The sequence below is a fragment of the Oncorhynchus tshawytscha genome, linkage group LG06 (genome assembly GCF_018296145.1).
Source record: "Oncorhynchus tshawytscha isolate Ot180627B linkage group LG06, Otsh_v2.0, whole genome shotgun sequence".
NCBI lineage: Eukaryota > Metazoa > Chordata > Actinopteri > Salmoniformes > Salmonidae > Oncorhynchus > Oncorhynchus tshawytscha.
The window spans coordinates 18000863-18026448 of NC_056434.1; the positions used below are offsets into that span (position 1 = coordinate 18000863).

At 41.9% G+C, this 25586-nt stretch overlaps 1 protein-coding gene across 2 annotated transcripts in view; it reads right to left on the reverse strand.

The window, feature by feature from the left end:
- Positions 1-25586, reverse strand: part of LOC112252167 (ankyrin repeat domain-containing protein 13C) — a 60830-nt gene that overhangs the window by 8394 nt on the left and 26850 nt on the right. For both annotated transcript variants that reach the window (XM_024423168.2, XM_024423167.2), the window contains exons 4-9: positions 13159-13244; positions 12125-12170; positions 9418-9484; positions 6186-6330; positions 5861-5992; positions 3667-3828 (exon numbers count right to left, since the gene is read on the reverse strand). In XM_024423168.2, the coding sequence (XP_024278936.1) occupies positions 3667-3828; positions 5861-5992; positions 6186-6330; positions 9418-9484; positions 12125-12170; positions 13159-13244 (638 nt within the window). The remainder of the gene's footprint in view (positions 1-3666; positions 3829-5860; positions 5993-6185; positions 6331-9417; positions 9485-12124; positions 12171-13158; positions 13245-25586) is intronic.

The following is a 25586-nucleotide window of genomic DNA, read 5'->3' on the forward strand; positions in this document are numbered from 1 at the left end:
TCTCTCTTTTGACAAACATATCAAGACTGTTTCAAGGGGAGCTTTTTTCCATCTACGTAACATTGCAAAAATCAGACATTTTCTGTTCTAAAAGTATGCTGAAAAATTAATGCATGCTTTTGTCACTTCTAGGTTAGACTACTGCAATGCTCTACTTTCCAGATACCCGGATAAAGCACTAAATAAACTTCAGTTTGTGCTAAATACGGCTGCTAGAATCCTAACTAGAACCAAAAAAATGTATCATATTACTCCAGTGCTAGCCTCCCTACACTGGCTTCCTGTTAAGGCAAAGGCTGATTTCAAGGTTTTACTGCTAACCTACAAAGCATTATACGGGCTTGCTTCTACCTATCTTTCCGATTTGGTCCTCTCGTACATACCTACACGTACGCTACGGTCACAAGACGCAGGCCTCCTAATTGGCCCTAGAATTTCTAAGCAAACAGCTGGAGGCAGGGCTTTCTCCTACAGAGCTCAATTTTTATGGAATGGTCTGCCTACCCATGTGAGGGAGGCAGACTCGGTCTTAACCTTTGTCTTTATTGAAGACTCATTTCTTCAGTAGGTCCTATTATTGAGTGTAGTCTGGCCCAGGAGTGTGAAGGCACTGGAGCAACGAACCACCCTTGCTGTCTCTTCCCCTCTCTCCACTGGGATTCTCTGCCTCTAACCCTATTACAGGGGCTGAGTCACAGGCCTACTGGTGCTCTTCCATAACGTCCCTAGGAGGGGTGCGTCACTTGAGTGGGTTGAGTCACTGACGTGGTCTTCCTGTCTGTGTTTGGCGCCCCCCCTTGGGTTGTGCCGTGGAGGAGATCTTTGTGGGCTATACTCGGCCTTGTCTCAGGATGGTAAGTTGGTGATTGAAGATTTCCCTCTAGTGGTGTGGGGGCTGTGATTTGGCAAAGTGGGTGGGGTTATATCCTGCTTGTTTGTCCTTGGATCTTACCCGGTGTTTTTTTCTCTCTCTCTCTCTCTCTCTCTCTCTCCCTCTCTCTCTCTCTCTCTCTCTCATCATCTCCACCCGGCACATAGCCTGGTTTCTTCCTAGGTTTTAGCCTTTCTAGGGAGTTTTTCCTAGCCACCCTGCTTCTACACCTGCATTGCTTGCTGTTTGGGGTTTTAGGCTGGGTTTCTGTACAGCACTTTGAGATATCAGCTGATGTAAGAAGGGCTATTTGATTTGATTTGATACTATACTACTAATACTGTGGCCATGGCAACCTCGAGAATACCAACCGAGATGGGATGGACTCTGCATGTTATTTTTCCCTCAACCTACTTCTGCAAAATGGTTTCCACTGAGCAGAGAATCACTTCTACAAACATGGATGGAAGCACGAAGGACTGTGTAAGGAGTTTTTCCCATTCAATACTGAGCTGACAAGAATTGGACAACAGATTAAAAATGCTTGAAAGCATTTACTACCACAGTACAAGGACAACAATACCACAGGAAGTAAATACCACAGGACACATCAACAACACAAAACCCAGTTCACGACAGGACAAAACTAACGAAAACAACAGAGCCGCCAAAAAGCATATATTGAGCTTTGTGAGTGTCACATCCTGACCTTAGTATTCTTTGTTTTCTTTGTTATTTTAGTTAGGTCAGGGTGTGACATGGGTGATGTATGCGTTTTGTCTTGTCTAGGGGTTTTGTATGTTTATGGGAGTGTGTCCTATCTAGGTGTTTTTGTAAGTCTATGGTTGCCTAGATTGGTTCTCAATTAGAGGCAGCTGTCTATCGTTGTCTCTGATTGGGAACCATATTTAGGCAGCCATATACTTTGGGTATTTTGTGGGTGATTGTTCCAGTTTCCAGTGTTAGTGTTCACGTTACGGGACTGTTTCGTCTTCGTTCATTTTTGTCGGTTTGTTGTTTTTGTTCATTGTTTAAGTTTCCTATTAAATATGGATAATCATCACGCTGCATTTTGGTCCTCCTCTCTTTCACCAGAAGACATTCGTGACAGTGAGGCCATGACTTCCCTTTAAGGAGGGACTCCCAAAGCAAATTATCTATAGGGCCAAATAGAGGGAAAGCACTGGAACGGTGTGTATAAAGTGCCGCTCTGAGCTTCCATCACTAGAAGGGGGTGCCTGGTATACATGCTCAAGGGTGGAAGAAGGGGGGGTAAAATGCAATGATATGAATGGACAAAGCCATCGATCATGTGACACCATTCATTCCTATGTGAAGACTCAATAGCGCATTGAAACCAAAAGAAGTCTGTTAAGATGGCGTCTTATGGAGATATAACGTGTGCAGTTTGAGGTACTCTAGGAAGTAATGTTGTAGGCTAGTTCAATGCTGCCCACTCTCATTGAGTAACCCAAGTTGAAGGCCGACCAGGGTAAAGCAGGCTGCCATTAGCAACTAAATTATCCTTGTAAATTCTTCTATGTGCTATTTTGAAACAATTGGTTCAAGGACATATGGTGCATTCGGAAAGTATTCAGACCCCTTCACCTGTTGCACATTTTGTTACGTTACAGCCTTATTCTAAAATACCCCATAATGACAAAGAAAAACAGTTTTTTAGAATTGTTTGCAACTGAAATATTATATTTATATAAGTATTCTGACCTTTTACTCAGTACTTTGTTGAAGCACCTTTGGCAGCGATTACAGCCTCGAGTCTTCTTGGGTATGATGCTACAAGCTTGGCACACCTGTATTTGGGGAGTTTCTCTCATTCTTCTCTGCAGATACTCTCAAGCTCTGTCAGGTTGGATGGGGAATGTTGCTGCACAGCTATTTTCAGGTCAATTAAGTTGTATAAACATCTCAAGGATAATCAATGGAAACAGGATGCAACTGAGCTCAATTTCAAGTGTCATAGCAAAGGATCTGAATACTTATGTAAATAAGGTATTTCTGTTAGTTTTTTATACATTTGAAAAAGTTTCTAAAAAGCTGTTTTCACTTTCTTATTATGGGGAATTCTGTGTAGATTGATGAGGAAATGTTTTTATTTAATCCATTTTAGAATAAGGCTGTAACGTAACAAAATGTGGAAAAAGTGAAGGGGTCTGAACACTTTCTGAATGCACTGTACATCTGGTGTATTAGAAGCAATTTCCATTCACTATAATGGGGGATCCGACTTTCTGCTAACAATACCTCCAGTACTGTGGTCGACCTTGAACTTCCGTGTCTTCAATGAGAGGGGGCAGTCGTTCTCCAAATGAGCCATATGCTAAGTGAAAAGATATGACCCTTTTGTGGTCCATGTCTCATTGACATGTTTTGGTACAAGTGACTGGAAGTGAGAGGAGATCCTGTAGGGGAGGGATATAAGGGTGGCAAGTAGTAGGGTCTGAGAGGGCCTACCCCAAGGGTCCAGCAGGAGAGGAGAGTTTCAGGACTGGACTTGCAGTTATGCTGAAGGTGCAAGCAAACCGTATCTTCACTTTGCACACCGCGCCCAGCTCACAACCATAACAGGTGACATGATACCAGTCGACTCCAGCAGAATTCCAGTTAGAGGCCCCAGCATAGAACTTCAGCCAAAAGCCCCAACTTGGGAGGTCCCACTGCTGAACTAGACAAAGACTGAACCCAAGTACAATGTACCCGTACTCTGCAACTAGAGGGCCTCAAGGCGGAGCTCACCTCATAGTTTTGCAGCTAAAGGGCATCACAGCGGAGCTCACCTCGTAGTTCTGCTCAATGAGGTTCCCTCCTTTGCTCAGGCTCTCCATGATGGCCTTGTTCCTCAGGATGTCCTCCTCGGTCAGGTGCTCCCGACGCTTCCGTGACTCCAGCACCAGCCCGTTCACGGAGTAGAAATCTGCCAGGAAATTCCCTACACGCTCCTGGAGTGACAAAGGACATGAAAAAAAAAACGTGGTCACCAATTTCCCTTCAATACACCTCAAAGGACAAACAGCAATAACCCAATAATAATAGCTCTCCCCAGATGTTTATCAAACACATCCTCTATGTGTTGGTTACTCTGTTTCCTTTGAAACTTTGTTGAGGGGAGGTATAGCACAGGAAATGTGAAAAGGACATGGGTGTCCTGTACTGCATTGAATAACAAGACTGTACTGTAGAGTGGCAGAGGGCACACTGATTAGGGCTGTTATGGTGACTGTATTACCGCCACACCGGCGGTCACGATGTAGCCTAGCTAATAGGTCTATGTGTTTTGATAAGGTTTGCATCACAACTAAAGTGGCCAAATAACTTCCTAAAATTAAGCACATTAATCCGCTTTACAAGGGGTGTAGAGCCTAACTGACATACATAAGCGGCGCGTGAATTTCAAGTTTAGGGAAGATCATTCTCAGCATATAAATGCACCTTAATAATAAAAGCATTACATGCATAATCGCATTTGCATCACTTTTGAGGACGTTTTTTCCCCGCTAATGTATTACATTTTGGAACATTCACACTTATAGCCTACTGCAGTGTGTGCATTGCTGTGCTTATAATGTGAAGAAATAGCATAATAGTTTATCAACTTTTTAAACTAAACGCTCTGATCTGTTGCATCAACCTCATTGCTTTAAAAGTTTTTTTGATGCAAGTGGTTGTATTCATTTGGGATCTATCACATCCCACAACTGTTCGACTATGTTTGGAATATTTATTTCTCGCACAGAAGGACAATAATTGAATTGGCCAATAGAATTGGTCAACTTTTGTACTTTGGGGGATAATAGATTGACATAGGCTTGTGCTTTTGATGTTCATTAGGCCTAGTCGGCTTGTTGGCTGACAAAAACTAAATGTGGACAGTTCTTTTAACATCTTCAATATGCGCCTCGGAATTTGATAAAAAGTACGCTCGAGGTTACGCCGCTGATGTGTCGGTCTTCACTTTTATCTTACTTCAGAGCGGCGATGCCTGTGAGAAGAACCCGATCACGTGACAGGCATTAGCTAATAAGAATTGAGCCATCTGAGAGAACCATGTGCGCGAGCACACGATTAGCAGCCGGGATAAGGGAATTATAATTATTATATTCAGCCCAAGGGCACAACGGCCACTGGCCACAAAAGGCATGGATTTTTTTAGGGTGCGTTACGGCCACACAAGAGGGACGATGGCGGGCAATTTGAGGCATTATTAAGTGCTTGTCAAATTGTGAATGAGAGACTGATGAAGTGTGTGCAGCCTGTGGAAGAAACAAAGCAAATCACATGCCGTTCATGCAACTTTTTTCAAATAATCAGCCCTAGAATGTATAAAACAATGTTGCCCAACATTTGTATCACAACTAAAGTTGCATGAATAACTCAAAATTAAGCATATAGGAGGACCTGTTTCTTTGTTAACAGCTCAACACAGAATAGCCGCATGTGCGCACTCCCTCAGAAATCGTTTGGAGAAAATATCCCTTCTATTTTATTCAGCTATGTTCAATTGTATTCTTCACACTATAAAATAATGCCACGGAATTCAAAGCAAATCTTTGTCTACAAAATTAACTAGTGTAGCCCAGAGCCATATGGCATAGCCAGATCAGGTCCTAACATAAGGACAACTCAGAGTATGCTATTCTGTTCTTCTGAAATAGACTCAATTTTCTTCATGTTTCTTTAGACCTGTCCAAAATAAATAATGCATTTATTGTGATGTGTAGGCTATATTAAATTGATTCATTAGACTTTTTAAAATGTAAATGTTCCAAAGGTCTACATCAGTGGCTTGTAGGTTATGCATAGAAGTCAGGAGATGCTAAATATGTTTATGTTAATTAACGGTCAATTACAGTGAGACCAGCAGTTATTTGCTTGACAATCACCGACTGACAAAATATAATGACCGCCACTGCCCTAATTCTGAGAAAGATACATTTTAGGATTTGACAGAGAGAGACAGATGTATAAATCAACCGTTTTGTCCTCTCGGAACAGCCAGCCAGTCTGGGCTCTGGAGAAGGTGATGGACTTGGTGGAGAGAGTGGCAGAGTAAACATCGCTGCTCATAAGGATGTCCACCTCTTCCTCTGTCTCCATCTCTGACTCCTGGAACACAAGGAGCCACCGCCACGTTGGTAAGCAGGTAGAAGCCTTCTGCACACACACACACTTCACAAAAACAGGGCTCACAGAGTTCAGAAGCTAGGTGCCCATTTTTAAAGGTGGAATAAAAACTGTCAGGGACATTAGCTAGAGAAGTGCAAAAACAACAACTTCAGCATCAAGTCGTGTGTCTTACCTCATGGTGTATCCGTTGGTACACCTTCTGTTCATTGTCCAGCACCACAAAGGACTCTGAGGGGATGGCGTCGCCATTGAAGATGAAGCTGAGGTCACCACGTTGGCACTTCATATCTGTGAAGTCTATGAGAGTGGTGTCCAGTCTATGACCATAGAGAGAGAAAGGTTGAATTTCAAACCACTTCATGGGTCAATATAATGTCAATAGCACCAGTATCAGCACATTAAAGCAGCACATATTGCCTCCAGTTCATACGTATGCTTAATGATTACTCACATCAACAGTGGGGCAAAAAAGTATTTAGTCAGCCACCAATTGTGCAAGTTCTCCCACTTAAAAAGATGAGAGAGGCCTGTAATTTTCATCATAGGTACACTTCAACTATGACAGACAAAATGAGGGAAAAAAATCCAGAAAATCACATTGTAGGATTTTTTATTTATTTATTTGCAAATTATGGTGGAAAATAAGTATTTGGTCAATAACAAAAGTTTATCTCAATACTTTGTTATATACCCTTTGTTGGCAATGACAGAGGTCAAACGTTTTCTGTACGTCTTCACAAGGTTCACACACTGTTGCTGGTATTTTGGCCCATTCCTCCATGCAGATCTCCTCCAGAGCAGTGATGTTTTGGGGCTGTTGCTGGGCAACACAGAGTTTCAACTCCCTCACAAGATTTTCTATGGGGTTGAGATCTGGAGACTGGCTAGGCCACTCCAGGACCTTGAAATGCTTCTTACGAAGCCACTCCTTTGTTGCCCGGGCGGTGTGTTTGGGATCATTGTCATGCTGAAAAGACCCAGCCACATTTAATCTTCAATGCCCTTGCTGATGGAAGGAGGTTGTCACTCAAAATCTCACGATACATGGCCCCATTCATTCTTTCCTTTACACGGATCAGTCGTCCTGGTCCCTTTTCAGAAAAACAGCCCCAAAGCATGATGTTTCCACCTACTGCTTCACAGTAGGTATGATGTTTTTTTGGATGCAACTCAGCATTCTTTGTCCTCCAAACATGATGAGTTGAGGTTTTACCAAAAAGTTCTATTTTGGTTTTATCTGACCATATGACATCTCTAGCAAACTTCAGACGGGCCTGGACATGTACTGGCTTAAGCAGGGGGACACGTCTGGCACTGCAGGATTTGAGTCCCTGGCGGCGTAGTGTGTTACTGATGGTAGGCTTTGTTACTTTGGTCCCAGCTCTCTGCAGGTCATTCACTAGGTCCCCCCGTGTGGTTCTGGGATTTTTGCTCACCGTTCTTGTGATCATTTTGACCCCACGGGGTGAGATCTTGCGTCTTGTATGTCTTCCATTTCCTAATAATTGCTCCCACAGTTGATTTCTTCAAACCAAGCTGCTTACCTATTGCAGATTCAGTCTTCCCAGTCTGGTGCAGGTCTACAATTTTGTTTCTGGTATCCTTTGACAGCTCTTTGGTCTTGGCCATAGTGGAGTTTGGAGTGTGACTGTTTGAGGTTGTGGACAGGTGTCTTTTATACTGATAACAACTTCAAACAGGTGCCATTAATACAGGTAACGAGTGGAGGACAGAGGAGCCTCTTAAAGAAGAAGTTACAGGTCTGTGAGAGCCAGAAATCTTGCTTGTTTGTAGGTGACCAAATACTTATTTTCCACCATAATTTGCAAATAAATTCATAAAAAATCCTACAATGGGATTTTCTGGATTTTTTTCCCTCATTTTGTCTGTCATAGTTGAAGTGTACCTATGATGAAAATTACAGGCCTCTCTCATCTTTTTAAGTGGGAGAACTTGCACAATTGGTGGCTGACTAAATACTTTTTTGCCCCACTGTATATGTGCTGCACATAGACATGAAAGGGAGAGTGAGAGGTACGACAGAGCGGAGACTTTCAACCATTGGAATGTAAATTAAGTTATGCCTTGGCCCCCCTCTCCAACTGACATTTTGAAAGCATGTTAGAGAACTTTCTTTCTTCACCACCCACTCACCACAACATGCATACACTTTCATGTGTCTGAGAATAATTATCCCTGAATCTCCAGCGTTGCATAGATTCAGAGCAGGGGAGAACTGGGGAGGAGAGGTGGCAATTTGTGAGGCAAGTAACCTAGCAACGCCTGAAAACACTTTCATTTGTCTGTCTCTGTGTGCATGTGCGTGAGTATCACGGTATGCCAGAGCTGCGTGTTGTAAAATTCAGGCCCTTTGAAGAACAACACAGTCTGAACCTGGCTTCTTGTCAATGAACACTGAGGCTTGTAAATCTTAGCAACACAGCATACATTAACCAGCCTGCTAACAATTAAGCCAGATAACCTTACTGTATTCTGTATAGTCCAACTGGTGATGTCAGTTCGCTACTGGATGGGGAATAATTGAATGTGACGACTTGGCGCTGGGACAATTATAATGTAGTCTGTAGGGTTAGAGTAGGTGTTGGTTATCTCTTTAACTAAGTGTAATTATTTGGAGAGGGATGACGAGGTAATAGAACTGCAAACAGATGCCGTGCTGCTCAGTCACAGCAGTGCAAGAACCGATTTCACACTCTAGTTAACCGTTCTTGTCATTAGCCACCGTGCTGGGGTTGGCTTTACAGAAGCCCATAAAGCTGGGAGCGGGTGTAGTGTTCAAGGCCAGGAATCTTTACTGAACTGAAAATGGCTCTAAAAGCGTGAAAGTGCTTCAATAAAGGGTTTTATCAAGGCATATTGACCTTTATTATCGTGGGTTTTACCATATCTCATTGACTTTTTCAGTATTATACTAAAGCTGAGGACATCACTCAGGAGAAGCACCAGTCTAATGTTGTTGGATGGACAGAGGTGGCTCCTTGGGTTTGTCCATAGGGGAAAGCTCAATACCTGACTCTTTCTGCATTTAACAAAACTGCATCTCTGCCCTACCAAGACTAGGACAAGATGGCTGAAGGAGAAACAGACTGGCACCCAACCAAAGCTAAAGATTGGTGAAGAACAGTGTATCAATTTTGAGCTGCGGAGGAGGAGAAGCAACATTGTGCATTGTGTGTGTGTGGACAAACTTTGAACAGGCTGTAACAGCTGAGACCAGTACAGTACTGGTTAATGAATCAGTGATCCATGGTGGCACACCCATCTCTTTATTATGTGTTGTAATCTGTTTGACATGCTTATTTGTTACAATGATCTTGTCTTTTGGCTTCAAGCAAATTGTTGCTTGTTATGACATCATAAAAACAAGGGATGACTTGACTCACCTGATGTTGATCCCCTGTTTGTAGATCTTACAGGCGTCAGAGGGCAGGATTCTGGAAAGCAAAGGCACTGCAACATGGGGAAATAGATAGTCCTAAGTTTAGAAACTCCAACCACTTCAAAGTTGCTATATTCCCTCTTTCAGAGCCCATACCTGCACAGGAATATGCAGTTCTGCAGTTTAATATTTAACACTCTTTACAAGCCTACACCAGACTGTCATTAAATAATGATTTCCAAAGTCCTGCACCTTATCAAGGTCTCAATCACAGAACTATAAAAGAGATGCGGAAGGTATTATGTGACTGATTTAGGTTATGTGCAAATAGGATTTAAGACCACTTCTGACCCTTGGAAGACACCACACTATTGTCCATGTTCCAATAATTACGTTAGCATGCTGTACTATACTGCTTCATTATAAACTGGGTGGTACGAGCCCTGAATGCTGATTGGCTGAAAGCCGTGGTATATCAGACCGTATTTTTTTTAAATAAAGGAGATTGCACACTCTAGGAGCTCAGATTTAAAAAATATTTTATGTCCAACATTTCAACAAATTGTCGAGGTCACCCCCTCTCCTAGGGAGGGTGACATGGCATCAAACATGTACCCTCCCTAGGAGAGTGGGTGACCTCGACAATTTATTGAGAGGCTGCCTGGATCTTTAACTTAAAGACCCTTGCTCCCTTCGGTCTCAACGTAGACTTTGATCTGAAGCCATTCTTGTGATTATTGTGATTTTGCTGTTGTAAATGTTTGTAGGCTTATGTAGCCACATTGTATCTATGATCATACGCTATCCATTTATGTTTTTTGTATGCTATTTTAATATATGAGAATTAACCAATGATATCAGGCCACACCCGGCCATGATTACAGACACCTGTGTGTGTCTTTTGACACTATTTAAACAAGTCATCCCGCAGTGTTTGTCATTATACCCTGATGAAGACAGCTTGTCTGTCTAAACGTTGGACATAAATATTTTTGCATCTGAGCTCCTAGAGTGTGCGGCTCTCCTTTATTTTTTTTAAGTGTTCCACTCAGCTAGCCAGCACCTCACCTAAATAGTTGTGCGTTTCTTTCGCCTCTAGATTATATTAGACCGTATACCATGGGCATGACAAAACATTTATTTGTATGGCTAATTACTAATTACGTTGGTAACCAGGTTATAATAGCAATAAGGCACCTCGGGGGTTTATGGTATTTTACCCTTAGGGGCTGTATCAAGGCACTCCGCGTTGCGTCTTGCCTAAGAACAGCCCTGGTATACTGGCCATATACCACACCCCCTTGGGCTATATTGCTTAATTCTAATGTATATATAAGTATGCTAGCATGGATATTGGAACAGAGCCTATGAATGCCATGTGTGCCAGCAGGGCACCTCTCTCTGAGAGGAAATCAATTCCCTTTGATCTGCACTAGTACAGACTGGACAACGTGTCTGTTTTATCCCCAGAATATTGAAAAGGACTGCTGGGGTCCTGGTCTCTCAATGTCTGAGGTGAAACGTTTAGAATGTTTCAGATAGAAATGGAATTAACAGAGCTGGCTCAATTCTCTGTTATATCTGTTCTGCACTATAGAATTCCATCTGAATGTTCTATGATGTTTCACCCTCCTGAACAGTGATAATTTAAAAGGCATCTCCCAATACATTCTTTACATTTGAGCCCTTGCCACACAGGGGCACTCGGCTCCATCCCCTGTCAAATTCTACCAATTCACACAATCAGGATCCCTGTCTTTACTGTTGTGAACAGTCACACAATCTTTACAAGCAGGTCAATATTTAACATATTTAACATGGACAACATGTGAACACACTCTTGACTTACACTGGACATTCAGCCAAAGTAATTTGGGACATTTGTAACATTATTTTCTCTATAATGTATTCCAAGAAACGATAGGCATTACGTGAATAATGCATCTAAAAATAAGATGAATTGATTCTCTCTCTTGCGCTCGACCTCTGAATGCTCGGCTATGAAAAGCCAACTGGCATTTACTCCTAAGGTGCTGACCTTTTGCACCCTCTATAACCCCTATGATTATTATTTGACCCTGCTGGTAATTTATGAACGTTTTACATTCTGAAGAACGATATGGCATTAATGACAATGATATAATCGCTACCCAGCACAGCCAGAAGAGGACTGGCCACCGCTTGGAGCCCGGTTCCTCTCTAGGTTTCTAGACATTGTGTTTTCCTAGACATTGTGCTTCTACATCTGCATTGCTTGCTCTTTGGGATTTTAGGCTGGATTTCTGTATAAGCGCTCTGCTGTAAAAAGGGCTTTATAAAATACATTACATTTGATTGATGTACAAGTTAATAGGCCTTAGTAATGCTGGTGGTGGGATGATGTATTGCCACCACCAGAGAGAGTGTCTGTCTTTCTGTCAGTGTGTGTGTGTGGGGGGGGGCACTCCTTCCAGAGGATTATCTCAGGCTTGTAAACAATCTCTATTATTATTATTATTATTATTATTATAATTATTATTATTATCGCTATTAGAGATAGCACCATATTAACACAAACACACTCTCTTTAACAATGTCAACCATGCTAGTTTTTCAACTTTAATCTAAGTAAATGCACTCTGTCGTTAAAAATAAACTGATCAGTTGTAGTGAGTAGGCCTGGTTGTGGGTAATTTGATCATATACTTGTGTGGAATGCAAAGAAAACTCACCCCAGCTTTGAAAGTCCCAGTGAAGCTCCAAGTAAAAGTCTCCCAGCTGGAAAGAAACAGAATATCAATTACATTATCAATCAAAATACACCAGAGTAACAGAGGAAGAGTAGACCTGACAGACATTACCATATCAAAGATAGCCTAGTTGAGCCTCATTTTCTTCAATGAGTTTAGAATCCAATATATAGTTAAAATGCTCTGAAATTACACAGCTGGCCCAACTAATCTCACAGTACTGACCAGAAATAAAACCTCCCGTGATGTAATATTAATAATAACGCATCACATCTCTGAGAAATATAATCCCCTGGAGTTAAGAGAGAATCTCTCTCTGACATCACAGGAATGATAATATCCTCTCATCTAACACGGGAGAGAACTGCTCTCTCATCCTTTTCCTCCATCGCGCTCTCCTTCTCTTCATCACTCAGGTTCATCCTCTTGGGGAGTCACAACTGACCTGGTAGGGCACCAGATGTTTATGCCCACAGCGTACCCTCGACAACATCATGCCAGCCACAGTGCTGCAAGGCTCCCCAATGCCCAGACTATCAACTGTGTGTGTGAGTGTGCAAGTGGGTGTGTGGAGTGGAGAATCTGCCTCCCCCTGTGTCGTTAGAATGTTTATGAGAATGTCACCTTTCATGCAGGTTGACCCATGCAGGTTGGCCCATGTTGCTGTCTGTCTGCATAATCCCTGAGCGTAGGCGACTAGGGCGAGGGTTATATTCACTGCATGTAGAAGGTCGTTCTCTGGGGGTGCTTTGTTGTGATGACAGTAGTTAGTGTGTGACTGAGTGACTGATAGCGCCTGGGTCTGTGTGTGTTTAAGACATTTTGCTACATCAGGGAAATAATCCTGCAGCAACAGGAAATATAAATTATTATGTATACATTTTTGTAAGGGTAGTTGTTAAGTGGAAATTGCAGACTTCAGAAGCCTTTTTACACTTCAAATACACTACAAGGGATCAGGGATATTAAATAACAACGGGGGAAAGAGAGAGAGAGAGAGAGACTCAGTGCCGTACCTCTTTGAGGGCGTTCAGTAACTTTGGCCTCTTGTCCGCCACACTTTCTCTGGATTGCTGTTTCAGCTTCCTTAGCAGCGCTGTGACTGACAGAGAGAAGTACAGAGAGAACGAGGAGTGAGACCACAACTACATACGGCAATAACAATCATCATTACTGGAATCTCTAGGTATTGGTCTTCAAGAGGAAGTATCCAATCAACTGCATTGCACATTGCTAAATAGAGGATCACATTTCACCATGCATTTGCATTGAACTTGACCCCAATCTATACTGTATGCTTTTAAAAGCTTAGTTGCGAGGACTGAATCATTTGGTGTCTGGGTAGCTAAGCATCACATCATTCAAATCTTGATCACACAGTACAGCATTGTACAGTATTAAAGCACATGACACTGTCAATGAATTTCAAGAATGGGAGAAACACACCTACTGACTGCTAATTCTAGTCCCTGATATACACTATATTGACTTCCCATATTGAAACGGCATAACAGGCTTTACAACCCCCACCGACTACACTGCCGGTAGGGATCACATATATTCCAGGAAGTTCAAAGAGGGAAATGAGATGAACAATAAAGTGGACCATTAATGAGATACCTCTGTTAGCTCTTTAATGACCCGAGGGAGGACAAACAGAGCAGAGACTTTTAACCATGACAACCCAGCTTAACAAGCTTTCAGCCTAATTCCTCTCGTTTTCATACAAATAAGACCGAGCTGAAACAGCCACACCCGACTGACATTTATCTGTGGTTCAAAGAGAAGTGGGAACAACAGCTAATTGCAGTTATAGGAGGTGTCAGGGGATTAAACGACAATGTGAGCAATCCACATATAATATGCTTTTAGAAGAAAACAGCTTTTATGAAATCAAAACTACAAACCTCCAATAAAAGATATGGAATCATGTCGCAGACAAACCATATAGTGTTTAATTTGGTCATTTCAAATGCAGGGGCTGAAGTAGGCCTAATCTGTCCATTCAATCACACAGGTTGTTTTCCGAACAAACACATACACAAATCCCACAATAATAAGCTAACTGTAGGCCTACACATGTATGCTTTATTCTGTGCATCCCAGGAAAATAACTTCTCCCTCAATGTCAACAAAACAAAGGAGCTGATCGTGGACTTCAGAAAACAACAGAGGAGCACCCCCCTATCCACATCGACGGGGCCGCAGTAGAGAAGATGAAAAACGTCAACTTCCTCGTTGTACACATCACTGACAATCTGAAATGGTCCACCCACACGGAGTGGGGTGAAGAAGGCACAAAACAGTGCCTCTTCAACTTCAGGAGGCTGAAGAAATTCGGCTTGGCCCCTAAGACCCTCACAAACTTCTACAGATGCACCATGGAGAGCATCCTGTCGGGCTGTATCACCGCCTGGTACGGCAACTGCACCAAGCGCAACCACAGGACTCTCCAGAGAATGGAACGATCTGCCTAGCCTCCAGGATATCTACAGCACCTGAGCCATGGCCTGTTCACCCCGCTACCACCAAGAACACGAGGTCAGTACAGGTGCATCAAAGCTGGGACTGAGAGACTGAAAAACAGCTTATATCTCAAGGCCATCAGACTGTTAAATAGTCACCACAAGCCGGCCTTCACCCAGTACCCTGCCCTGAACTTTAGTCACTTACACTTGCCGGCTACCACCCGGTTTCTCAAACCTGCACCTTAGAGGTTGCTGTCCTATGTACATAGTCATGGAACACTGGTCACTTTAATGTTTACATAGGTTTTTACCCACATATGTATATACTGTATTTTAGTCAAGGCTATCCTATTCAACTATTGCTGTACATATACTATTCAATCCACATATTCTTCAGATATATAAATTATATCAATATACTGTACATAATGTCCACACATCCCATCATATACAGTACCAGTCAAAAGTTGACACACCTACTCATTCCAGGGTTTTTCTTTATTTTTACTATTTTCTACATTGTAGAATAATATTGAAGACATCAAAATGATGAAATAACACATATGGAATCATGTAGTAACCAAAAAAGTGTTAAACAAAACCCAAAAATATGATATATTTGAGATTCTTCAAAGTAGCCACCCTTGATGACAGCTTTGCACACTCTTGGCATTCTTTCAACGAGCTTCATGAGGTAGTCACCTGGAATGTGTTTCAATTAACAGGTGTGCCTTGTTAAAAGTTAATTTGTAGAATTTCTTTCCTTCTTACTTTGAAGAATCTCAAATAAATGTTGATTTGTTTAACACTTTTTTGGTTACTACATGATTCTGTGTGTTATTTCATAGTTTTGATGTCTTAACTATTATTCTACAATGTAGAAAATAGTACAAATAAAGTAAAACCCTTGAATGAGTAGATGTGTACAAACTTTTGACTGGTATTGTGTGTGTAAATACCCCTTGACTTTTTTCACATTTTGTTACGTTACAGCCTCATTTTAAATATACACACAATACCCCATAATGACAAAGCAAAAACAGCTTTATTTTTTGGGGTCAATTTATAAAAAATTTAAAAAAATGGAAATTCACGTTTACATAAGTATTCAGACCCTTTACTCAGTACTTTGTGGAAGCACCTTTGGCAGCAATTACAGCCTTGAGTCTTCTTCGGTATGACGCTACAAGCTTGGCAGATTTGTATTTGGGTAGTTTTTCCCATTCTTCTCTGCAGATCCTCTTAAGCTTTGTCAGGTTGGATGAGGAGTGTTGCCACACAGCTATTTTCAGGTGAAAAACACCCCCACATCATGATGCTGCCACCACCATGCTTCACAGTAGGAATGATCCAAAGTTTCCTCCAGACATGACGCTTGGCATTCTGGCCAAAGACTCCAAACGGGCTGTCAAGTGCCTTTTACTGAGGAGTGGCTTCTGTCTGGCCACTTTACCATAAAGGCATGATTGGTAGAGTGTTGTAGAGATGTTTGTCCCTCTGGAAGGTTCTCCCATCTCCACAGAGGAACTCTAGAGCACTGTCAGAGTGACCATCGGGTTGTTGGTCACCTCCCTGACCAAGACCCTTCTCCCCCGATTGCTCAGTTTGGCTGGGCAGCCAGCTCTAGGAAGAGTCCTAGGTTGTTCAAAACTTCTTCCATTTAAGAATGATGGAGGCCACTGTGTTCTTGGGGACCTTCAATGCTGCAGAAATGTTTTGGTACCCTTCCCCCGATGTGTGCCTCGACACAATCCTGTCTCGGAGCTCTACGGACAATTTCTTCAACCTCATGGCTTGGTTTTTGCTCTGACATGCACTGTCAACTGTTGGACCTTATATAGACAGGTGTGTGTGCCTTTCCATAACATGTCCAATCAATTGAATTTACCACAGGTGGACTCCAATCAACTTGTAGAAACATCTCAAGGATGATCAATGGAAACAGAATGCACTTGAGCCCAATTTCGAGTCTCATGGCAAAGTGACTGAATACTTATGTAAATGTGATATTTAAGTTTTTCTAAAAAACTGTTTTTGCGGTATTGTGTTCAGATTATCGAGGATTTCTATTTATTTAATCCATTTTAGAATAAGGCTGTAACGTAATAAAATGTGGAAAAAGTCAAGGGTTCTGAATTATTTCCGAAGGCATTGTATCGACACATATGATGGGATGTGTAGACAATAATGTAAATTCTTTTAGACTCCGGACTGACACGGCTCATCCTCATATTTCTATATTTCTTAATTCCGTTCTCTTACTTTTAGATGTGTGTATTGTTAGATATTACTGTACTGTTGGAGCTAGAAACACAAGCATTTCGATATATCCCCAATAATATCTGCTAAATACGTGTACGTGACCAATAAAATTTGATTTGAGTTCACAGACCCAAAGAGGAAACCAAAGGAAGCGGAGACATTGGTGCTGTTAATGAAACTAGGCCACGGGGGACAAGCTCTGTGGCCAAACACACACACGAGCTGGGCTATGTTTTGGTGTTTTGGGGGCCAGGCATCTCTGTTTTTCGCAGGCCTGGTTGCCTAATGAGAGGCGACAGGCTCCGGATGGGTGAGCCTCCTGATCCTCACCGCCCCTCGGTGGGAGAGACCAGAGAGGGGAGAGGAGGGAGGAATAACTCACCATCTGCCCACAGACCACCCAGCATAAATGGGCCGAGCTGACCCGGACCTCAACACTGGACCACCTCTCTATAATTAGGCCTATTCATCCTCATACAGACCAAATCATGGCTATAGAAGCAATTTCCTGTCTGAAAGGGGTCTGGATTGTTAATAATAAATCATAATAGATCATGTATTATTAATGCTAATGAATCCACCACATAACCAAGACCTGAAATAATATTGTTTATCCAACACGCCTCCACCAGTGAAAAATTAACTACACCTGTCAGCCAGCTTTCGAGTAGCAGGGAGAGGACAGTAAATATTGACACAGTGTAAGCACTAGGCTTCACTGCAGGCAAAATACCTATTCATTATTGGCGGCACAACAGAACAGGCTAAGCTAGCAGTCGGTCATAGACAGAGCAGGGCGCTCCAGTTCTCCTGCCACATCAGAGGCTATGGGACAAATCACTTCCATCTCCATTGGGCTTTGATGGCAGAATTCCCCTGCCATTCTCATCAAAGCACCCAGCAGGGCGCTGGACAGTAAAAGCCCCATATGATAAGCCACCATAGCGCCAAACCCAGGGGACCAGAGCCTGCTTTTGAACTATTTCATAGGCTGCTGTATTGTGATTGATGTGAGCACTTAGGGCTAGATGTCAGCCATCCTAATGAGAGTAATAAACTAATGACTTTCATGTGATTATAATGAGAGAGAAATAAAAAGCATGATTGTTTTTTTACATGATTGTAAAAGATGGGGAGGGCAGTCACAACAAAGGATATGTAATTCAATATTCCATCATGTGAAGTGAGATCAACAGTACAGAAACAGTAGAATAGCTAGCTAGTATCCATTTCCTAGGCTTTTGTGTCTCCTGATGGATGGTGGACAACTGTCCATCCATCTCTCCCACGCAGATCTAGAAAGAGACACCTATTAACACCATTAGGCAGAATGTTTTCATTTAGTTAGCATATTGTGACTGAGGAAATAACCATCTTCAAATCAAACTTTATTTGTCACATGCGCCGAATACAACAAGTGTAGACCTTACCGTGAAATGCTTACTTACAAGCCCTTAACCAACAGTGCAGTTCAAGAAGAGTTAAGAAAATATTTACCAAATAAACAAAAGTAAAAAATTATAAAAAGTAAACAAAATAACAATAATGAGGCTATATACAGGGGGTCCAGGTAATTTGTACATGTAGGTAGGCGTGAAGTGACAATGCATAAATAATAAACAGCAAGTGCAGCCATGCACAAAACAAATGTAGGGGGGGGTCTTGTTCAGCAGTCTTGTGGCTTGGGGATAGATGCTGTTAAGGAGCCTTTGTCCTATACCTGGCGCTCCAATACCGCTTTTTATTTTTTTTATTTCACCTTCATTTAACCAGGTAGGCTAGTTGAGAACAAGTTCTCATTTACAACTGCGACCTGGCCAAGATAAAGCAAAGCAATGCGACAGAAACAACAACACAGAGTTACACATGGAATAAACAAAACATACAGTCAATAATACCATTTTTTTTTAAAGATTTTAAAAAGTCTATATACAGTGAGTGCAAATGAGGTAAGATAAGGGAGGTAAGGCAATAGGCCATGGTGGTGAAGTAATTATAATATAGCAATTAAACACTGAAATGGTAGATGTGCAGAAGATGAATGCAATGCAAGTAGAGATACTGGGGTGCAAAGGAGCAAGATAAATAAATAAATACAGTATGGGGGTGAGGTAGATAGATGGGCGGTTTACAGGTGTGTTATGTACAGGTGCAGTGATCTGTGAGCTGCTCTGACAGCTGGTACTTAAAGCTAGTGAGGGAGATATGAGATATGCTTGCAGAGAAAACAGTCTATGACTTGGGTGTAAAACATTTGGAATCTTCCTGAAATTGAGGAAAACATCACTCCAAATAAGACCAAGAAAAAGATGGTGATGGAGAAGATAAAAGGCCTATCTTCACATCATGAGACAGCAACTACAATTTAGGTCTTCCTTTAGGTCCTCAAATAGGCTACTTTTGACTGCTCTGCACTGTACTGCCATGGGAAAGGTCCTTCTGCTCTTTTGTACTGCCCAAAGCCAGGTTGTAGTTCACTTCTCATCCAAAAAGGAAATTGTTACAGGCTCAAGCGTGACAACACCTCAGACCCCTATATGGAAAAGTTGTTCCCTGCCTTATAAAAACTAGAGGAAAGAAACAGTGATAAGCTTTTAGTGAGCACATAAATTTGACACACAGTTGTGTGAAAAAAAGCATGTGGAATGTGGACAAGTATAAAGGGAGAAAACACATAACTATGTTCCTGCTGTAAAACTTACTAATTTGCTAAATCTGCTACCTGCCATCTGTGGTGAACAAAGCGTTGACCAACTTTTGGTTGTGAAACAACCGGCTAACAATTTATTCACTTCTGTTTTGGATTTACAGTGCTTTCAGAAAGTATTCACACTCCTTGACTTTTTACATATTTTGTTGTGTTACAGCTTGAATTTGGATTGGTTTAAATTGAAATGTTGTGTCACTGGCCTACACACAATAGCCCATAATGTCAAAGTGGAATTCTGTTTTTAGAAATGTTTACAAATTAGCGGCCCAACTTTCACTGGGGACATGACCCCACCACATTCTGAAATGGCATTTCTTTTGTTGAATGATTTTGCTACAGTAGCTACCACAAACAGTTCAGCGATAGCCTCTAGCTATCTCAGTATCTGTCAGGTAGCAGTATAACAGCTGTTGTGTGTATGGAAATATTTTGTAGCCTTTGTTTTGTCCTGTTTCAACAGAAGTAAATTAACTTGGCTAATTTTCGCCAGTTGATGTAGCTACCATTAGAGCTAGCCAAAAGTTGGCTAACATTAGCTAGCTCACTAACTTAACCCTCAATCACATTAGACCGAAGTCAAATGATGAAACCAGTGGCCAAATGAATGAAGACCAATACTTTTTTTTTTTGACAGCGCAATGTATGTTTTTTTATTACAGTCACTATAGCAAAGTAACGTTAATTGATCTGCCAGTTTCCCTAGCTAATTCTCTACTCCGACACGGCTTAAACAGCTCTACAGGCTTCAATGTCATGGCGCACAGTCAGTACACAACACTATGCTCATCATGTCTTAGCAGCATCAGATGGTGACAGGAGTCCCAGCAGGGTCAGACAGCCAGGGAAGACTAGTGAATTTTGCAGTATATTAAAACAATCAGTGAATTGATACAATGTTCCATCTTGAGTTAATGGTAGGCCTACAGTAGCGATCTAGAAGAAAAAGTAACGCACACCTATTAAGACGAGGTGTTGGCTAGCGGAGTAGAAAACTTGAAAATAAAAGAGAGCTGCACACTCTAGGAGCTCAGATGCAAAAATGTAATTACCAACGTTTCGACAGCCAAGCGGACAGCTGTCGAAACGTTGGTAATTACATTTTTGCATCTGAGCTCCTAGAGTGTGCGGCTCTCTTTTATTTTCAAGGCCTAGAGTAGCTACATGACTAAAGCTTAAAGCTACAGTCTGGGATCTGGGAATAATGGTGACTTCAATTATTGAACCATTATATTATCCAAGAATAGAATCAATGTATAAATGTACACCAAGGTCATTCTTTGTCATGCTTTATAGCAGGATCAGATGGTGACAGGGGTCGCAGCAGGGTCAGGCAACCAGGGAAGACCAGTCTGTGGTGTCGCCAAGGTGAAGTTTTGTAGATGCAACACTTTATTCTCGCTTCAAACATTGAAATTATTTTAAGGAAGTCTGACAAACCTCTAAAGTTTATGTCCACATTGTATCAAGGGTTGATAGAGGCTTTTCCTGATGATACAAAACATGTACAACTAAAATGTAAGGAAGACCTAGGAGACACTATTGATGATGATGAATAGATACATACAGTGCATTCGAAAAGTATTCAGACCCCTTCCCTTTTTCCTCATTTTGTTACATTACAGCCTTATTCTAAAATGGATAAAATATTTTTTCCCCCTCAATCTACACACAATACCCCACAATGACAAAGCGAAAACAGGTTTTTAGAACATTTTGCAAATTTCATGCACTCAGAAATATCATTCCTCTGCTAGAGGTGTGTTACGTTCCCCAGATTATGTGTTGTAGTTTGTGTATTTACATGTGTTTATTTCAGGAAATGGCTTCCTGAAATCCCTCAAGCAGCTGATTGGTCGACTCCAGGGCTAATTGGAGAGCTGACCCCGCCCCCTCGTCAAGACGCAGCTGTCTCCAATTACCCATTCCTTCTGACACTATATAAAAGCCAGTGTTCTGTTCAGGGGGAAGATCTCTTCTTTTTGGAGGTAGGGATTTTGCTGGAGGTAGGGATTTTGCTGGAGGTAGGGATTTTGCTGGAGGTAGGGATTTTGCTGGAGGTAGGGATTTTGCTGGAGGTAGGGATTTTGCTGGAGGTAGGGATTTTTTTGCTGGAGGTAGGGATTTTGCTGGAGGTAGGGATTTTGCTGGAGGTAGGGATTTTGCTGGAGGTAGGGATTTTGCTGGAGGTAGGGATTTTGCTGGAGGTAGGGATTTTGCTGGAGGTAGGGATTTTGCTGGAGGTAGGGATTTTGCTGGAGGTAGGGATTTTGCTGGAGGTAGGGATTTTGCTGGAGGTAGGGATTTTGCTGGAGGTAGGGATTTTGCTGGAGGTAGGGATTTTGCTGGAGGTAGGGATTGCTGAGATTGATTGTGATAGAGGTTGATTTTGTTGGAAAGTGGCATGTTCTGTGAGTTTGTTGCTCAGATAGAGCTTATTTGACATCCTTTTGTTTCTTAGTTTGTTTAAAATTGTTTAATATTCTGTTTCATTTGTTCCCAGGGGGAAGGGGAAGGCACCTAGGGAGTGCTTAGGCAAGAGGCCCGCGGGCATACATATACCCGTAGCATATTCGCTGTCTAGACACACTAGGTAAGACCTGGGCGGACCACCCCTTGTATTTTGGTTAGGGCACCTGGTGGTGCTAAATTAGGTAAGTAGTGGGTAGGCAGGTAAGATAGGAGAGGGGGGGGCTTTGAGATTTACTTTCTTTGCTTTGGTTCCGTCCAGCCCCTTTTCCCCATATTACCGTGTAAAGGAATAAAGTCCTTGTAAACGGTACCACATTCTGCCTGTTGTCATCCTTACTCGCACCTACAGTCCATACCTTTTTCGCTTCACGGAGTGTTTAGTTGTAGCAGGGTGTTGCGTTCCCTCTTCTTAGAGGCGTGCGTAACAAGGTGTAAAACACAAGAGGACATATTTGCATAATGTTATGCTCTTGTGAAGGCTGCCTCAATTCTGGCAACGAGTATGTTCTTTTAACTCAGCAGGTCTACAGATTCTCCCTTCTCCTTGTTTACTTGGAAATGTTGATACTTATCAGATAAAATTGTGTAGCCTAGCATTTATAGCACCTAAGAAATGCATTGCCATTAATTGGATGGTTGGTTATCCTCCCACAATGTCACAATGGATGGCAGAAATGTCAAGTTATGTATCATTAGATTTAGTACAAGATTAAGGGTATACTATGCAACTGTCACAAGGTATGGATGCCTTCTATGGAATACTGTACGACAAAAATAGTCTGTATTGACAACATGCCCACGTCAGGGGAGCTACCTCTTTAGGCAATCCCTAGCTGCTGGGCTGCTCAGTCCTGGCCCTGGGGGTCTACCGTACTGTTGGTTGGCACTCTGGCCTTGGCCTAACACCTGAAAACAATAATGAATGTTTCACTAAGATCCTAAAGCTGAGTGGGATGTGTTGGGGTGCTGCAGGGTGGCGAACGCCTAGGGGAAGGATGGGGCGATCCAGCTATATTGTATGCAAGTAAAAAGAGCTCTACGGTACTTTTAGGCTTATATGAATTACAGTGCCCTCTGTACATTTTTGGGACAGTGAAGCATTTTTTCTTTTCAAAGTTTAAAATTAAACAATGATTATGAAGTTAAAGTACAGGCGGTCAGCTTTAATTTGAGGTTATTTTCATCCATATCGGGTGAAGCGTTTCGAAATTTCAGCACTTTCTGTACATAGTCCCGTCCCCCCCAATTTAGGGAGGAAGGAAGTCTGAATAGGGTAGAATAGGGTTGTTTGAGGCAATTCCAACAACACATCACAGAGTGCCACGCATGGTGGTGGCTGCATCATGTTATGACATTGAATATTTCTGAAATCTATGGCTTGAAAATCTATGGCAAGACTTGAAAATGGCTGTTTAGCAATGACCAACTTAAGAGAGCTTGAAGAGTTTGAAAAATAATAAATGTGCAAATATTGTACAATCCAGGTGTGCAAAGCGCTTAGAGAGAGACTTACCCAGAAAGACTCAGCTGTAATCACTGCTGAAGGTGATACTAACATGTATTGACTCAGGGGTGTGAATACTTATATAAATTAAATATTTCTGTGTTGAATTTTCAATAAATTTGAAAAAATGTCACTGTCATTATGGGATATTGTGTGTAGATGGGTGAGATTTTTTATTTATTTAATCCATTTTGAATTCAGGTTGTAACACAACAAAATGTGGAATAAGTCAAGGGGTATGAATACTTTCTGATGGCACTGTATGTGTCACGACTTCCACCGAAGTCGGTCCCTCTCCTTGTTCGGGCGGCGTTCGGCGGTCGATGTCACCGGCCTTCTAGCCATCACCGATCCACTTTTCATTTTCCATTTGTTTTGTCTTACACACCTGGTTTCAATTCCCCAATTAGTTGTTCATTATTTAACCCTCTGTTCCCCCACGTCTGTTTGTGAGTAATTGTTTGTATGTAGTACGGTCCATTAATGTGGGCTCTTTTTATTGTATCGAATTTGTATATTTTGAGTAAAGGACGTTTATTTACTTATATCTGCTGTCCTGCGCCTGACTCCTCTACACCAGCTACACACAGACCACATTACAGTAAGTCTTTGCCTGACTCAAACGTTATTATTTTGCTGCTCTATCCCCAGCTAGTAACTTTGGTTCCTTGGAAGTTGTGGGAACTTACATTTTTGGATTCCCATCAGTTCTGGGAAAGAATCCATATGTTTTTTGACCGGTAAAAAGGTCAAAAAACCTTAAATGTTCTGAGAAAATGTAGCCTAGTCTGTAAACGTACATTTTTAGATTGCAGGGAGGTTTTGAGAATGTTTTACTATGGTTCTCTGAAAGTTTTCCTATGAGGTTTTATTAACGTTCTGAGAATGGAAATTACAGGTTAAGGTAATTAAATAACGTTCTGAGAACATAAGACTTAATAATACCAGGCCTCCCGAGTGGCTCATTAGTCTAAGGCATTGCATCAGAGTGTTAGCTGTGCCACTAGAGATTCTGGGTTCGAGTCCAGGCTCTGTCGCAGCCGGCCATGACCAGGAGACCCATGGGGCGGCGCACAATTGGCCCAGCGTCGTCCTGGTTAGGGGACGGTTTGGCTGGCAGGGATGTCCTTGTCCCATCACGCACTAGTGACTCCTGTGGTTGGCCTGGCGCAGTGCAAGCTGACACGGTCGCCAGGTGCATGGTGTTTCCTTGGTTCGGCTGGCATCAGGGTTAAGTGGGCATTGTGTCAAGAAGCAGTGCGGCTTGGTTGGGTTGTGTTTCGGGGGACGCACGGCTCTCGACCTTAGCCTCTCCCGAGTCCATACGGGAGTTGCAGCGATGATACAAGATTGTAACTACAAAAATTGGATACCACAAAATTGAGGAGAAAAGAGGATAAAAAAGAAAAAAAGAAATAAGACTTAATAACACTGCTGGCTTAGTTTGGGTTAACAGTTTTGAACTCCAAGCACAGGTAGGACACTTGAAAACAAACATGTATTTTTTATTGTGAGATTTAAACCTACGATCTTCTGCTCTCAATCCATGGAATTAGTCTACAGCGCCACAAGGATGGAGCTTTTAATTTGTCTATTCAAACAGACCCCATTTCAAAGGAAACTAGCACTCATTAAGATCAGGTGTGGCCAATTAGTGGGCGAAGCCAACACACCTGAACACACTTAACAAGAGAGGGTAGAGTTTTGTTGATGCCGAGAACGGAATGTATATGTTTTAAAATAACATTCTTAGAATGTTCTTTGAACCTTAGTATTTTCTTGTGGGTTTTTATGGTAAGTTTTCTTAATGTGAACATGACTTTAAATAGAACCATGAGGAAACATGCAGAAAATGTTTTGCTGAAGTACTGACATTCTCACCTAAGAAACACGATTCTCAGAATGTTATGCGCTAGCTGGGTTGTTCACTACATACTTTAGTCTGAGACTGCCACCATTGAAGTTGTTTGTGTTGATGTCAAAATGAGGGGTGTTGTACAAAAAGTAAATCAGAGATAGGATCATCTCTAA